Genomic DNA, 18,129 nt, shown 5'->3' with positions numbered 1-18,129 from the left:
AATTCAATTATGATAGAGGCAGCCTGGTTAGTGTATATAGTAGCTGGCCTCAGAGGCAAAATACCTGGGTTCAAATTCAGCCTCTGATTGGCCTCATGACCCTGGAGAACTTGTCTTATTACCCTTTCAGTGTCCTTTGGCAATTCTCTATGTTGCAGAAAGATCATCTGTGGTGATGGGGCGAGTTATGAAATCTTATAAATATGGTTTAATTCTATAACAAACATTTATTTGTAACATTTCATCTTCTGGGCACTGTGTCAGTGCTAGGGTTGGGGGAGATACCAAGTTTAGGTTAAAATATAATATCTAGCCTCATGGAATTTACAGACTGGTGTGATTTTGACAGTACAATACCCCTTCTCTCACTCCACCCCCATCCCCAAGTTGGCCAGTGATATTTTGATTCACATAATACTTTGTACCTCTCTGATTGTATTTCTGTTCTACTGTGTATTATGGCTATCTTCTACTAGGTGAGAAGCTCCCTGAAGGGACTGTCTTGATCTAAGTTTTGGATCTCCTAGTGCCAAATGCAATTCTCTGTATACAGTAGGAGCTTGATAAATTTTGAATGAATGTATGTTTGTGTAATAGTCACTTAATCTTGCTTTTTCCATTCATTCTTTGTGGGTTCTAAACAGCTGCCATTACTTGGCAACCTTACCAGTTGTAATTTTGTTGTTCAAGCTGGAGGCAGCTGTTCAAAAAGTGGTTTTCCGATGTGTGTAATACACAGGAAACCAGTCTATGGGAGTATGAGTTTCCTGGATTTGTTGTTCTGGAAACTTCTCTATTTTGAGTGTTCAGTTGCTTCCCTCTCTTTTTAGGTAAATGGGGATCCTGAATAGGATAGAAGCTGTGGAGGTGTTAAAATATTAGATACAAAGAGCAGACTACTTAGGGTTCAGAAACCAAGGCTATATTTACTCTGTGACCTTGAACAAGTCATTTCACATTTTGGAAGCTCTTGTTACCTTATGAAAGAATTCAACTAGATGATTTCTAAAGTCACTTCCAGTTAAGGAATTCCATGACTTTTCTAAGCAAAGTAGGTATATATAGTATCTGGGTAAATCAGCCTTTGGCTGACTTGGAAGATGATCGTGGATACTAAGCATTTATAATTGAGGCAGGTAGTGGCTCTTTGGATAAATTGCTGGACCTGGAGCTAGGAAGACCTGAGTTCAAATTTAACTTCAAACACTTACTAGATGGGTGACTCTGGGTGAATCACTTAATCCTTTTTGACTTAATCCACTAGAGAAAGAGAAAGAAATGGCAAGCCACTCCAGTATCTTTTTTCAAGAAAACCCTATAAAGGGTCATAAATATCAACACAGATACATGGCTGAACAATAACAGAGCCTTTATAAATCATACCTGAGATGGGATTGTGAGCATATAAATTGTGTGTGTCTGTGTCTGTATCTGTATGAGTCATTCAGTTAACATCTACTGTTTACTATGTGTTAGGTACTGGAGACAGGAAGACAAAAAGCAAAAATAATACCTACCCGTAAGGAATTTACATTCTTTAATATAAGGGGGGGAGACAGTATGTATGTATGTATGTATGTATGTATAAAGGTACATATAAGATATAACCATACAAGGTGCAAATAGCTGGGAAGGCACAAACAATTGGGAGATCTGGAGCTAGAGATCTGGTATTTGAACTGAGTCATAAAGGAAACTTGGGCTTGAGGGAGAGCATTCTGGTTATGGGGGGTAGGGGATAAGACAACAGAAAAAGAGAGGATATAGAACATTGTGTTTGAAAAGCAAGTTGGCTAAGGGAATCATATGTAAGAGTACTGGAAAGATAGAAAGTGGCCAGGTTAAGAAGAACTTTTATGTATACATATCTACAATTTATAGGTGAGTCTTCATGGATCAATAAAGGAAGTAGAATTTTTTTCCCTTTCTCTCTTAATTAGATGGATATAGATAGGAAGAAGTACAAGACATTTAATAATAATAATAATAATGATGATGATAATAATATCTGGCATTTATATAGTGTTTTAAAGTTTACAAAGCTCTATTTGTTTCGAGACTTGCCAAAACCCTGTTAGGTACTAGAAGTGCTATACATTTCACACGTGATCAAATTGAGACTTAGAGATATATGCCCCAAGTAAGAGTAAAAAGAAGATTTTAACCTATGTCTTATAGATTCTAAGCCCAGCATTCTTACCTACTAAGGCAAGATGTGATGCAAAGAGGACTAGTTCTGGACTTAGAGACTTTGAGTTCAAGTCTTGACTCTGCTACTTACTTACCTGTGTGATTTTGGGCAAGTCACCTAACTTTATAAACCTTCCTCACTATTTTTATGTAAAAAGGAGGAGTTTGATTAGATGATCTGAAGACTTTTCTCAGCTCTAAATCCTGAAATATTCCAGTAAATCCTTCTGGGGAAAATGTAAGATGTCATTGTAAGGTAGGAGTTCTTAACCTGAGGACCACAGACTCCCAAGGGGTCAGTAGATAGGATCTGGGAGGGATGTTTGTGAATTTGAATGGGGAAAAAATTGCACCTTTATTTTCACTAATTTCTAAATTAAAATGAGCATTCCTTCAATTATAAATGTAGGCAACAAATAACTAGAGTAGGAGTCCATAGATTTTCCCCAGATTGTCAGAAAGGTCCATGACAAAAAAAAGGTTCTGCTCTAACATAAGTGTTCTTAGCAAAGCCTGTGCATTGCTGGTGGTTACTGTCATGGGTACTGTCATAAATGAAGAAGTTAGGTAGTGGTAGAGGGTAATCAGGGAGAAAAGGATTACTTGTGACTTGATGCCTCCTGATGTATTTTCTTTATTTCCCTAGGTTTGGAAGGCATTTCGAGTCTCCTCTTCTGTGGCAAAGCATTGTTATGATCTTTACTATGTTACTGATGTTGAAACTCTGTACTGAAGTTCGAGTGACAAATGAGCTGAATTTAAAACGTCGTTCCTTTGCAGGTTGGTGATTAATAGCTAGTTATCATTGTCTTTATATGTAAGAATCACCTTAAATTAGCATATAAAACATGCCACATTGTCATCTGGCTTACATAAGAACTTTTAAATGTCTTCCTTTTCCTTATCTCCTACCAATTGATACTAGAAAGGTAAATTCCAATCACTAATTTCAAAAGTAGATTGAATATTGACTAATGCCAACCTCTCTTAAATTCTTGGAAGTTCATTATGACACTGTAGCACTAAGAATAACATTTGTTTCATGCAAAATCAGAACCGAATTAGAAAAGGAAATGTAGTACTTTTCTACTATGTTTTCTGGCCAAGCTTCTAGGTTAGCAGAGTTGTTGACTAGGCAGATTAAGGAATGATGATTTAATTTTGGTAACTCTAGGTGTAGCTTGTAAATAAAGTACTTCACTGAAATCTTCTATTGTTCTGATGATGTCTGTTTAGTCTAGAAATGTAGCTTGGTTGGTATAAAGATACAATGAAATGATGTCTCTGGTTGTTGGTTAATGTATTCTGTGTACACAGGCAAACCTATGGTCAAATTGGAGCTAGGACTAGCTAATTTATTTGTTTTTTTGGGTTTCATTATAGCAGGAATTCTTAGTAAGAATTTTTCTTTATCAAAGTATTTTGGCACCTGTTACAGTGTAGCTTATTCTCAAAGCAGGGGTTCTAACCTGTGAACTTGTTTTATTTTTATTTTATTTATTTTAAAGATATTAGTGTCTTAAGGTCTGAGGCAGTGATGGCAAATCTTTTAGAGATGGAGTGCTGGGTCCTGCCCCCACTGCACCCCCCATTCTAGAAATCTTGTGCTGTGCCCCTCTCCCCAGTGCCTGGTGCATTACCTCCCCTTCCCCCCTCCTTCTCTTACCCCACACATGGGAGGGAGGAAGCACTCCCATTGGGCTGCTGGGCAGAGAGTTGGGTGAAGTGAGGAATGTCCTCAGCAAGTATAGAGAGGGGGGAGGGGAGTGGCCTGAGTGCTCTGCTCCTCTCCAGCTCCACTGCCTGTGAGTCACCCATTTTACCCCCTGTGTGTTCCCATTGGGCTGCTGGGCAGAGGGGCAGGGGAAGGGAAAAAATGTCATTAGGCACAGTGAAGAGGAGGAGGGGAGCAGCTCCACCAAGTCCCTCTGCTGTTCTAGTAATGAACTGGGGAGGGAGGGGAGAGCCCAGGTTTGCCATCACTGGTCTAAGGAAATATGAGTAAGTGACTTGTCCAGGGTCACACAACTAGGAAGTGTCTGAGGCTAGATTTGGACCCATTGCCTCCTGATTCCAGACTTGGTACTCTATCTACTGTGCCACCTAGCTGCTCCTGTGAGCTTAAAAAAAATTTTTTTATAACTATTTCAGAATGATTGATTTCCAGAATCTTTATATTATATGCACTTATGAGCATTAGGCTTTATCAGCTTGACAGAGGGATCTATGAAACACCAAAAAAAGCCGACTCCTATTTTAAAGAGTGTTTGTGATATGAGAGGTTAATTGACTGATTCAGGTTCACACAACCAGGGTGTGTCAGAAGCTTTATTTTAACTTAGGTCTTCCTGACTATAAGACTTCAGGCTAGTCACAGGTTTTAAAATTTTAACTTTAACAAGTGATTGCTACAATTGTAATCCTATAAATGGAAAGCATTTGTAGTTTTCTTTATGAGAAGTCTTTACTCTGACTTTTCTGATGCTTGTAGACTATTGTGTTTATTCATCTCTTCTCTGTTTTTTTTCACATTCCAAGATTTTTTTTTTCACCAGGTGATAGGGGTCTTAGGTTTTGGATATCTTCAGTAGGATACCAACTCTTTATCCAGAACCTTCCATCTCCTAGTGATTTGAGTTATATGAAGCATATTTTGGTTGGGATTTGTCTTAGAAGACCTTCCCTTGGTTGCCCCTTAATTTCTGATCTTGACATTTCTAGCACTTCATTCTTTCCATTTTTTTCTTTACATGCTTCTGTTTTTTAATCAAGAGGAATCTTTGATCAGCCAAAACTGTCTCAGTTTTAGTAGAAGATAGGGTAGATACTACTTGAATTCAGTGCCCTTGGAATTATTAATGATAGTAATGATTGCCATTAATTCTCTATAATGTTTTCTGCTTGCTGCCAAGTAAGCTGGATGATCAGTAAACAATGTGTTTTTTTTTTAATGATAATTTTTGTTTAAAGTTATACAAGGTGAAAATAAGGTCAACTATCATGTCTCTAATTCTGTAAGATAAGCATAGGGTCATTAATAAAGGGTAAATGAAGCTCCTAATTTTTTTTGATAACCTTCCAACTGACTTATACTTTTAAAAATCTGCCTTGAGAATTTTGGTGTTCCTTGTGGCTTCCATTTGTCCCTTTCTTTTTTTATCATGTCAACCTGCTTTTATAACCTTTGTAGATCCACTGGGTTCTCTGCCAGCAGTCATGTAACTACATGATATGATCAAGTTGCCCATTAGCAAGGCATAAGGGAGCTTTTTCCCTAGTAACACATTAGTCATCACCCTGGGAAGTAACACAAGTCTTAGTTTTGTTTGCTCCCAATGACATTAGGCAAATTGCTTGATGTTTATGCTGCCCACTCTTTCTGAAATGATTAGAAATAGGCTCTCCTTTATCTGAAACAGCATTCAGGCTCTAATAGCCACAAAAAAAAATGGCTAGGTAACCTAGGAAGCAAATTTCTGAAACTAAATAGAATATAGCAGAATTAGATAGATATTTACATATCCTTACTGAATTGTTTGAATACTGCAGACAAGCCTTAGCCTTGTCTTAGACTATCCCTTGTATACTTCTTTGAAACTTGACATGTTTTTCAGCTAACTGCTTCTAGGCAACAAAACTAGGAATGATTGAAGGGAGAGATGACTTGACATTTGCAGAGTGGTAGGTATTCTTTCTTGTTTTTTCTTAGCAGAAGAGATTGTTGAAAAAATATATAACAAGACATTAGGTGATTACTATCAAATTTTGTTTCTTTTATTTACTTGCTGTTTAGGAAATGCTTTTATAAAGAAGAGGTGGTATGTTTTGGTTCAAAACAAAAGCTAACACTGGTGATTTATCTGTTGACAGGTGGTAATGTCAAATGTTGACCTAATTATATTGAGGATTGCCATGGCAGATAGAGGTCACTCAATCTTAAGCAGATGGAAAAGTTATGGAATATCTTGACCTATGAACTTTTTATTACTTGATGGAATTAATGCAAGATTTGGAATTAACTACTAAACTTACTTTCTGCTCAGAAATTTTGATGTATTGAATACATAAGGAAAACATTGAGCATTCCAAATTTCTGTCCAAATTAAGTCTTCAGTGCTTACTTTGTAAAAGACAGGTACTTAGCTCATAGCAGACTCCAGAGAGAAGCAGAAATATATCTTGTTTTATCTCCATGTGTCAATATAGGAAAATGGGTCACATTTTAGAGGGAAATACTTTATTTTAAACTGACAACAGTGCGGTTTGATTTTAGGCTAGCCATTCGTAACCTGATCTGTTCCCCAAATACTGAATCAGGTAGACCCATCAGGTAGCATCAGTTTTTCCCTCATGTTTCTGCTTCTTTTTGAGAATTTTGCCAGCTCTTTAACACATTGTCCACTTTCTGCCTGGATGTGCCACTGAAGAATGGCTGTTTCATAACCAGAAAGATGACTCTTATTAAATTCAGTACAAGCACAAGAACACTTTATGTGGAAGCTGCAAGAATCATTTATAGCAAAGATTTCCATAGGAAAGCTCAGCTTTCTAAAGAAAAGAGTGGGAAGGGGAAGGCCTAAACTTTTGAAGATAGCTATTTTAGTAACTTTCCATTTTACAGGTGACAAGTTTACTTCTACTTTTCTTTATAAATATAATTGTGAAAGGAATAGCAAGAGGTCAGAGTTGGCCAGAGTAAGGGTTCTTGACCTTTTCTCGTGTCTTGCCCTCTTTTGACAGTCTAATGAATTCTCTGAATCGCTTTTCAGAGTAATGTTTTTAAAAGCAGAAAAGAAAACACATGGTATTTCAGAGGAAATAAGTTATTTTGAAGTACAGTGTTAAAACCAATTTAACAAAAAAAAAAAAAAAAAACCACAGTAAGCTCATCGATTCCAGGTTAAGTACTCCTGTACTTTCTAATGGCATGCGAGAAGACATGGTTAGTTAGCCCTTCTAAACTGGAATTCTTCTTCCTCTGCCTAATTATATCACTTACCTTACTGTCAGCAGAATTAGTTGTTGAATATCCTATAGAAGTAAGGTTTTGAATGCTAGACTGGGACTTCAGAAGGACTAAAAGAAAAAAATAATTTAGTGTGATGTTGGCTTTAAAACATGATTTCATGGGTTCCTGGATTTTTATTTTAGTTCTAGGGGGAATTCAGTCAAAGAACATCCTGTGTGTTAGAGGATTTCCTACTACACAGCCTCATACAACTTTCAATTGGGGAATAAATCTCAATGTGATTGTGGTTTTTGTGATGGTATTTGCCCTTTTGATTTCTTCTCAGGGGCTTATTAGACTGAAACTGCTTATAGCTGAAAGGAAAAAAATTATAGAGTTTATCTCTGAAATTGCCTTCAGTCATCATACCCAAAGGTGGTTCCAGCATGGAATTAGCCTCTCCTGTCTGAACCATAATGAATTACTAAGTGTGAGAATTTAGAGATGGATTATTTTGGAATGGTAAAGTTTACCGGCAGAAGAAAGCAAGAGAGATAGAGAACCCATTAATTGATTGGATTTAACATTTTATTACATGCATCTTTCTTCTTCCTCCACCAAAAGTACAAATCAGTCCAGATTTAATGTGAAGTTGTGAGAATTTGCCATTACAAAAAAATTCATTTGTGTCCTGGGAAGGAGAGAAATTTAATGTAGAGTTTTAATAGGGTCTTTATGTTCTAAATTTCCCCATACATTTGGTTCAAAATGGCATTTAAAAAAATTTGCTCAGAACTCCTGAGGTTTAATCAGTTTTGAGGGTTCTCTCTTTCCTGCTAGAAACTGAATGCTGGCTCAGTAATAATCTTTGTACTCATTGACTTTCTTCTTTAGAGTACTTTTTTCTCTTCCCCAAGGTGATAATGTGTTCAGAAAAAGGTTTTATAAAATTTGAAATCGGGCTTTCTGGTCTTATTGTAACTTATTGGAGGAAGGAAATAGATTATATTTGCTCAGGGGGGTTTTATAGAGCAAAGAAAAGTGTTTTTTAAAAAAAAAAATCTAAAGGATATTCTTCTTCCCCCAACTCTCAGTAGTTAATAGAAGCCTCTTTAAAGTTTACTTCTCATTTCCTGGAGATGCTGCTTTTATTGAGTAATAGTAGCTAAGAAAAAATGTTATGTGTTGCATTTTTCAGATTTCCTAATTGCTCTTATTTTCATATGATTTCTTCTAAGTCTTAGGCTTGTATCACTTTTGTAATTTGTCTTAGAGATAAATTCAACTAATTGTTCCTGATTTCACCAAGAACTCTTAGGAACAAACTGTATAGGGGGAAAGGAGTTTTTGGTTGAATATTAAAAGGTTGGTCGCCAGGGGATCGAATAATTATCAGTCCCCAATTAAAGAATAACCTCAAGTTAAAATGACTTTTATGGAAATTTATTTAAAAATGAGAAGAGGAAGTAGAAATAAGGAAATAAGAGAGAGTATAAGATAGAATAAGTAATCTAGCAGAGTAGGTAATTTGCTCCGATCCCCTAGTTTAATCCAGGTAGATCTAATTAACCCTCAGCCAAGGGAAATCCAGCCTTGGCATCAACTCAGAGGCCCAAAGCTTCACCCACAGAGTCTCTATTAAAAGGGAAGTTCCTTAAGAGAAGTTCAGGAAGATTCAGTCTTTACACTCACCACGTGTAGTTCAAAGGGAAGGATTTAAGAACAATCTCACCAAGGTCTCAGGGTCCCAGCCAGCATTCCTCCACAAACCAGAAGTCCTCCTTCAGGTCCTGTTCATGAACCAGAAAAGAGCCTGGCTTACTCAACTCTCTCTTTTTAAAGGGGCCTCTTTTGCGTCACTTCCTGTGCCTTCCTCTTAGTTTGCATGTCCAATCACAAACAGAAGCTTTTCTTAGGACTGCCCAGGAGGCACTCAGTAAATTCTGATTTGTTACTCAGTCTAACACACTGGGTTACAGACCCCCCACCCCAACTTGTGCATTAAGTGAAGATGTTTTCACGTTTGGTGATCAAATCTAAAGATGGGCAGGGTAGATTTAATCTCATTATCACAAAACTCAAGTCATGCCTTTGAGAACATTTAGGTTAGATTAAGCCCCTGATCTAAGAGTTTCAAAAAACATTTTTAAAAAAAATTTTTTTAAACCCTTAACTTCTGTGTATTGGCTCCTAGGTGGAAGGGTGGTATGGGTGGGCAATGGGGGTCAAGTGACTTGCCCAGGGTCACATAGCTGGGAAGTGTCTAAGGCCAGATTTGAACCTAGGACCTCCCATCTCTAGGCCTGACTCTCAATCCACTGAGCTACCCAGCTGCCCCGAGAACAAAACTTGAAGAAAATTGAAAAAAAAAAGTATCTTTTGTCCCATGGGATTAGATTTTGTGATTCCAGAGTGGGAAAATTCTTCAGTCTGTGGGGTTGGTATGGTTAACTATAAACAAAACTGAGCGCAATAAACAACAAAAAGCATTTCTTGGCTTAGATTTCCCTATGACCAGACTATATAACTTTTTTTTAATTTTCTGAGACAAGAGGACAAAAAATTCCTCACAACTCTACCAAATTTTTATGTGTGAATATACAGTATTCCTTTCCTCTCACTTTCTACTATACATTTTCTTTGCTTGAACTAATTGAGGGAAGTTAAGCAGAAGTGAAGTTACCTAGCTTTATAGAACAAGTACAAAACATTGGACCCAAGGACCTGACTGGTTCTGAGTCACAGCTAATCTGCTGTGCAGTGGTGACTCTCATGGTTTGGTTGATCCCCTAAAAGAGCTTTGGCTCTTTCCTGGTTATTGATAAATTTCAGTTTCCTGATAGGAAAAAAGAAGTTACCTGTTTCTTTTCCTCTTTTTCCTTTTCTTAGAGACAATACTGTTCTTTTTCTGTCTACCAGAGAGAGGTAGTAGATTATTATAAATGCCAATCATTATTCTTTGTCTTCCCTCCATTAACTTTTTTCAGTTTCATCAATTTTATTTCTCATTTCTGAATATATCTCTCTTTCTTTCTTTTTTAAACCCTTACCTTCCATCTTAGAATTAATACTGTGTATTGGTTCTAAGGTTGAAGAATGGTAAGGGCTAGGCAATCATGGTTAAGTGACTTGCCCAGGGTCACACAGCTAGGAAGTGTCTGAGGCCAGTTTTGAACCTAGGACCTCCCGTCTCTAGGTCTGACCCTCAATTCACTGAGCCACCCACCTGCCCCCTATATCTCTCTTTCCATCCCATTCCCAGTGAATCTTTCTTTGAAACAACTTGTAACTTAAAAAAGAGAAAAAAAACAACACATGTAGCATAATAATCAACAACTTATGCATTTGACAGTATATTGATAGTTTCCCACCTCTCCAGGAAAGGGGTAGGAAAATACATTTTCTTAATTCTTTTCTAGGGAAAAGCTTGATCATTGTGTTTATTCAGTTTTGTCTTATTGTTCTTAACATTTACATTGTCGTAATGGTGTTTATTGTTTCCCTGGTTCTGTTTATTTTGTTATATCAGATCATATAAGTATTTCCTTGCTTCTCTGAATCCTTTATATTCATCTTTTTCTTTGTGGCATAACAATATTACATTTATTTATCATTGTTTACCCATTTTACCAGTTGACTCCTCCTGTCTACTTTTTTTTTTTTTAAACCCTTAACTTCTGTGTATTGACTTATAGGTGGAAGAGTGGTAAGGGTAGGCGATGGGGGTCAAGTGACTTGCCTAGAGTCACACAGCTGGGAAGTGTCTGAGGCTGGATTTGAACCTAGGACCTCCTGTCTCTAGGCCTGGCTCTCAATCCACTGAGCTACCCAGCTGCCCTCCTGTCTACTTTTAAAAAGTTTTTGAAATGAGACAAGGTAGTTAGGAAGAAGAGTAATCATATTCATTATGTATGACTGTGTGTATAATGACTATCTTGTTCTTTTTACCTGTGTGATTTAGTTTGAACACGCTCATTGTTTTCTGAATTAGGCTTTAAAGTTCTTTGGTGCTCCATCTGGTTCCTGAATCTGATGGATTAGGAGAAATTACACCCAATCTGTGCCACTGGCAGGGCAGCCCATAGCATTCATAGTTGAATGCCACAGTGTATCTTCAAACCTCAATAAATATTCATTCCTTTTGGGGGGGGTTGGGGTTCTTAATCTGGGATTTGTGACTTTGGTTTTGGGTTTTGTTTTTTTTTTTAATACTTTGATAACTGTATTTCAATAGGATTAGCTTCCTTTGTAGTTCCAGGTATTTTATTTTATGCATTAAAAATAACAACAACATTCTGAGAAAGGGTCCATGGGTTTTACCAGACTGCTAAGGGGTTTCTGGGACAAAAATAGTTAAAAACTCCTGTTCTAGAACAGCTGCCAAGTAATTCAAGTTGAGATTTATGCCATCCTTTTAGATTCCTTTAATTAATCTGTCAGCAGAGTAAATGAATAGAAAAGTTGGTCAGAGGATAGGAACCTGGAGATGTAAGAAATAAAAGGTAAAGGCCCAGATAATGATGTTTTTATAATGATAATAATAGCTTGTTTTTAAGATACTTTTTAAAGTTGCAAGGCACTTTACAAAGATTATGTCATTTTATCCTCACAATAACCCTAAGAATTAATTTTTTATTGTTATCCTTACTTTATGGATGAGGAAACTGAGGCAGGCTGGCCTAGGGTGACTCGACTAAGTAAGTATCTGAGGCCAAATTTGACTTAAGATATTCCTGATTGGGTCCATTGCTCTCTGGTTTGCTAGTCTGGATATGTGGCCTCTTCTGGCTATATTGTCAATGATTCTTTGTGTCTCTGAGTTCCTGTTGACCTCTGACATTCTTTGACTTTATATTTTTATGCTTAATTTATTATCTATTAGAGGGGGAGGGCTGGTGGCACATTGGATAGAGTGCTGGATCTAGAGTCAAGAAGACCTGACAAACCTCTGTTTGTCTCAGTCATTTGTAAAATGAATATGACGAAGTACTTAACTCACAGGGTTGTTATAAAGATCAAAAGATCTTTTTTTGTAAAAAATGCTTAGTATATTGTCTGACACATAGTAGGCACTAAATAATTTTTTATTCTCTCCCTTTCCCCTGTTAATCAGGACCTAATAATATAGGAGGCAGCTAGGTGGTACAATGGATAGATTGGGCTTACAATCAAGAAGATTTATCTTCATGAGTTCAAATCTGACCTCAGACACTTAATAGCTGTGTGACTCTGGGCAAGTAACTTAACCCTGTTTGCCTTGGTTCCTCATCTCTAAAATGAGCTGGAGAAGGAAATGTCAAGCTATTTCAGAATCTTTGACATGAAAACCCTAAATGGGTTCATGAAGAGTCAGATACAACAACAGCAATAGAATAGGAGCTACTGTAATGCTCAGATACAGTACAGTAATCATTGAGAGAAAAGGATGCTGGGGAAGGGAAGGAGGATATTTGTGTAATGGGTGTGTGTTAGCTCTACTTTTTTTTTATTTTGGTTATTTCCTGGAGAACTCCTCAAAAATTATTTAGAGAGAGCCTGCTAGATGTGTTGAGTGCTGCTGTAGATACAGGGTATTAAATTTTCAGTTGTGTTTGCTTACAGTTATTTGCTTATGAATTTTCATTTCAAAGGCAGCCAAATCTAATGTTAGACAAAAGAAATGATACATAGATCTGGACATTTTCTTTATGGTCCCAGTAAGTCTCGAGTTATTACTTTTAACTTTCCTTTCCCTTCTCTTTCCTCAAAAACAAAATGAAACAAAACTAAAATACTTATGTTGTTTTCAGCTTGTTGCATTTGGCTCTCTGTTCTATTTTAGGGCTCTGGCTGTACCTATTTGTATGTTAACAGAATATTTTGAATGAGGCTTTGGTGTACATGTGAGAGAGTGGAGAAAAATTTGAGCTCTTTTCCAAAAGATATCACTAAGGGAGCTTTGGGGTAGAGATTTTTAACTTTTTTGTGTCTTAGACCACTTGGACAGTCAAGTAAAGAAGCATGTGGACTACAGAATGATGTTTTTAAGTACATAACATAAATCACATGGAATTACAAAGGAAAACCAATTATATTAAAATATATTTTTCAGAATTTTAGAAAAATGTTCATGGATCCTCAGGTTAAGAGCCCCTATTCTAGGGCATGGTCTATTTAGGCTAAGACTGGGTCCCTCCGCTGCAACTATTTCTAGTTCCCTTTTATGTACTTAGCCTTCAGAGATGGACATTAGACTCTGGTCCATATACTTGTTAAAATAAATAGATAGTAAGTATTTACCCATTTACAATGGTCATTTAGTTTAATGTGTCTTTGAAAATAGCTTTGTGAGACCAATTTTGTTAATTTATACGGGTCTCTGTATTTTATAAAGCACCTTCTTCACGATGGTCCTGTGAGAGTTTATTGTGAATGGTTTTTATCCTTGCTTTAAAGAAGATGAAGGCTGAATGATGGTCCAGGGTCATAAGTAAGTGGTGAATCTAAGTACCTTGAAGAGCTCTGTTTTGATAAATAGCTTTTTTAGGTTCTTGGAGGAAGAGAACTGTATTATAACTATACTAAAATTCTGTATTTACTAATGTGCCACCAATAGTTTAAAGGAAGGAAACTGCTATCACTAAAGCCTTTGAAACTACTCCACTTAGGTGAAACAACTGTATACATTATTTATAAAACAGAAAATGGAGGCACAGAGAGCATCTAACTAATATAGATGGGGTGGAAGTATGCTGGGCCTGGAGTCAGGAAGATCTGAGTTCAATTTGGCCTTAACACATAGTAGCTCTGTGACTTTGGCAAATCATTTAACCTCTGCTCATCTCAGTTTCCTTATCTGTAAAATGGAGATAATAATAGTATCTACCTCCTAGGGTTGTTATAAGCATCAAATGAAATACGATTTGTAAAGTGTTTTGGATAGTACCTAGTTGTATATCAAATTTTTTTTTTTAAACCTTTACCTTCTGTCTTGGAACATACTGAGTATCACTTTCCAAGACACAGGAGTGGTAAGGACTAGGCAATTGGGGGTAAGTGACTTGCCTGAGGTCACACAGCTAATGAAGTGTCTTGAGTCCAAATTCGAATCTGGAACCTCCTGACTCTAACCACTAAACCACCTAGCTGCCCCCAATTATTTTTTAATTAACATAATTTTTTTCTTTCTCTCCCACTTCCCAAATATGCATAGATAAGCACAACAAATTTACTTAAAAGCTATATAAAAGAAGTTTATATGTCTCATACTATATCCTAAATCAGTCACATCTCTGTGATTACTATAGCATGTTTCATCATTGGTCCTGTAGAATCATTAATGATCAGTTGTGTTGATCATAGTTCTTACAGTTTTCAGTTATTTGATTTTATAGTGTTGCTGTTATTGTATATTTTGTTTTGATTCTGTTCATTTCATTCTTCATCAGTTTTATAAAAGTCTTCAAAGTACTTTATTTTTATAATATTGATTATATTTAAATTTTTTCTCCTACTTCTGCTACCTTTATTTTTTATCAGCAAGACTTCGTCTCTTTGAAATCATCTGTTTCCTCATCTCTTGCAGCATAATGTCACTTGATCACAGACATATAATCCACAACTGACTCAGCCATTCTTCAATTGTTGAACATCCTCTTAGTTTTCAGTTTTTTTGCTACTACAAAAAGAGCCTGTATAAACAGTTTTGGATATAAATAACTTTTTTCTTTGATCTCTTTTGGGTATAGCCCTAGTAGTAAGATAGGTGGTTCAAAAGACACATGTAATTTAGTAACTTTTTCTATGTGATGCCAATTATTTCTCTAGAATGGTTGTACTGTATGTACTGTTTTTATTCACAGGTCCTCTAATCGTACATAAAATTGCCTGTTTTCCCACAACTTTTCCAACATTTATCATTTTCCTTTTCTGTTATTTTTGCAACTGAAGGAGGGGAGGTGGGATAGACTCAAAATTGTTTTAATTTGCATTTCTCTAATAATGATTTGGAGCATTTTTTCACATAGTTTTCACAGGTAGCCTGGTTTCACAGATAGCCTGCATTTCTTCCCTTGAGAATTGTCTGTTCTTATTCTTAGATTATTTATTGATTGGAGAATGATTCTATTTCTTACAAATTTGAATAAGTTCTTTATGTATCTTGAATATGAGACCTTTATCAGATAAGCTTGATACAAAGACATTTTTCCTCAGTTGTTTCTCTTTTAGTTTTGTTTGTACCTTTTAATTTACTTTTCTCTTAACATAACTTACTGAAAAGCTAAGTCAGATGACTATATTTTCATTTTTATACGTTGTCAGTCTGCCTGGTGACTTTTTACTCTTTCCTTTAAATGTTGGATGATGAAGGGATGAAAATATAGGGGAACAGGTGGGGAGGGCAGGGATGAGTGTTGTGTATGAGTATGGATTAAGGTGTTTGGAGTGATGGGGAAGTAAGCAGGGAAGACAATTCTAAAAATATAGAAATCTTAAGAATTGTGGTCTGTTCATTTTAGGATCGTTAAAAGAAGAGAAGGGTGGGGAGGAAAAAACCACTTACTTGCGTCTCAAACTAGTTTGTTTTTGTCTTCTTCCTTTTTTTTTTTTTTTAATTAAAAATATAGCTGCAGATAGTAAGGATGAAGAAATCAAAGTTCTACCCAGGCGATCCTATCTGGGTATGTATAATGCAAATCTGTGCTGCATGAAATTACCATCAGAAAACATTTTGCTTTTCATTTCTATTTGACCACTTATTCTTTTTTTCCAGTTCTTCACCTCTAGCTTCTCTTTCCCATGGCATTTTCCCATTCCCATCATTATTATTTCATTTCTTTTTAGTTCCTCTGTTACTCTAGATTTGGTTGCATGCAAGTCATTTCTACCAAGAACTCAGATAAACCATTTAGTAAATTAACCAACTTGTAATGTGGCTCTTTTCAAGCATGAAGTAGTTCAATAGAGACCTATTTTTCTCTTTGTGCCTGGCTAATTTTTTTTTGGAGGGTGTGAGAGGTATGGTGGGATTTGGATGAGGGCAGGATTTTTGATGGTATTTCTCTTTGTAGGTTTGTCCTTGTCCTTGCTTTTCTTTGTTTGCTTTCTATATTTGGTTTGTCAGAAATTATTGAACTGGTGTATGCCAAATTACAAGATTTACTTTTAATCTTCTTTATAAGTCAAGATGTCATCTTCATATAATTCCACAGAATGAATGTGGTCTGCTTGAGTTTCTTTGCTTTCTGTGAAATTCCCTTGCAAGGACTGAGGCAAAGCTTTTTCAGTTCTAATTTATTCCTCACCCCTAACTTTCTTTTTCCCTTTGTATTCCTTAGCACTTTCTTTTCCTGTCCCTGGGCATTTAAAAAATAACATGAGAATATTGTGAATTTGCTGATTTTTAGGTGCATACTTGTCTCCTACCCCATCATTTCCCTAGAGTCTCTGACTCATTCATTCGTAGATTCTTTGTGAATTGGTGTTTGCTTGGCCTACTCCAAAAGGTTGAAATTCATACTCATTTCCTATATATGATACTACCTTCTAAGCCAAATGGAATATTTTTGGATTATATAACTTAGACATATTTTATATATTATACATAATTCAGCAATTGTAATTGCTAAGAAGAAAGAGACATATGAGAATATAAAATTTAGGATTATCTACCTGCAGCAGCATGTCTTTTCCCAGATTCTGTCTAGGAGGATGAACTTGTCTTACTTAAAGAAAAAAAATAATTTTATTTATACCGAAAATGTGAATGAAGGATTATTTATACTTTGCAAGTACTACAAATATTTGAGTAAGAATGTAATTTACTGTGGTTTTTTTTTTTTTTGCTTTCATTATTTCTTTCCAGCTTTTTTCCTTGATGTTTTAACCCAACTTTGTGTTTATCTCTTTATAATCTGTTTATAATCCTTGTTGAATTTGAGAATTTATATCAGTATCGGTATATAAAAGAAAGAAATCTTATTCTAACATTGGCTTTTTGGGGGGCTATCTGCTTCATTGCTGAAGATATATAAAACCACAACTTGTAGGTCTTCATATTGTAAAAGTAACTGAAAGCTTTGGGGATCTAAGAGGGCAGAAATTATAATTGTTGTCTTTAAGCATATTTTCTGCAGAAATTTATATTTGTTGAATTGAACAATGGTCTCATTCAATTCAACCATCTTGAAAATAGAAGGAAAATGGCTTGACTCTTGTAACTGCTTTGTTAGTTTCTATTAGTTTTCACACTTGAATTGTGCCCTTTCCCTAATATAATGAGGTCTGATCGGGTTATTCTAGAATCCTTTAATCTGTCATTTGGTGCTCTCTATCCCTCCATAACCTTTGAACCACACCTTTCCAGTTTTGCTTCATATTCTTCCCTTCCATGTATTCTGTATTTGTGCAAAATGAGATTGCCCACTGTTCTTTGGCCATAATCCAAGCTTCTTTCCCTCTCTCATCCCATCTAAATCTGTGGAAATCATACCCATCTGTGAAAACTCAATTCAGATGCCATAAAGTCTTTTCTGATTTTTTAAACTCCTTTCTCTCTGCCAAGGTAGAAATTATTTTTTTCTATTTGGAGTACTTAGAGTACCTTCTACCTCTTTTTATCTTATGCATTATGTTATTTATATACTTTGTCTTCCTTAATTGTGAGCTTCTTGAGTGTAGGAACTACACAATTTTAAAACATGTTTAACATTTATTTGTGTTGAATTAATCTCTTCTCTAAGATGAAATGAACATTCTCTGAGCAGAATTTCACTGACCTAAAAACCAATATACAAGTAGATTGAATCCATACTTTTTGCAAAATAGAAAAAGTGTTCCTGTTATAAACTGTTTTCCATTCTTGGTGCCTGAAAAATATCCTGAGGATTGAGGATCAGGGCTGATGTTTTTCACTTTGGCTTTTTTTTTTTTGGTGGTGCGGTGGTTGACTTATTTTTTAATGACTATTTTACCATGAGCATAACACTTTTTTAAAAATGTGTTTATTGTGG

The 18,129-nt window shown here is 35.9% G+C and overlaps 1 protein-coding gene across 2 annotated transcripts in view; it reads left to right on the top strand.

The window, feature by feature from the left end:
• SLC66A2 (solute carrier family 66 member 2) overlaps nt 1-18,129 on the top strand; it is a 152,855-nt gene that overhangs the window by 12,109 nt on the left and 122,617 nt on the right. The window contains exons 2-3 of one of the 2 annotated variants that reach the window (XM_044667270.1): nt 2,837-2,970; nt 15,745-15,798. In XM_044667270.1, coding sequence (XP_044523205.1) covers nt 2,837-2,970; nt 15,745-15,798 — 188 coding nt within the window. The remainder of the gene's footprint in view (nt 1-2,836; nt 2,971-15,744; nt 15,799-18,129) is intronic. The other variant, XM_044667275.1, reaches the window with a different exon arrangement.

Source organism: Gracilinanus agilis, chromosome 1, assembly GCF_016433145.1.
Source record: "Gracilinanus agilis isolate LMUSP501 chromosome 1, AgileGrace, whole genome shotgun sequence".
In the NCBI taxonomy this organism is placed as follows: Eukaryota; Metazoa; Chordata; class Mammalia; order Didelphimorphia; family Didelphidae; genus Gracilinanus; species Gracilinanus agilis.
This window is presented reverse-complemented; position numbering and strand designations above follow the sequence as displayed.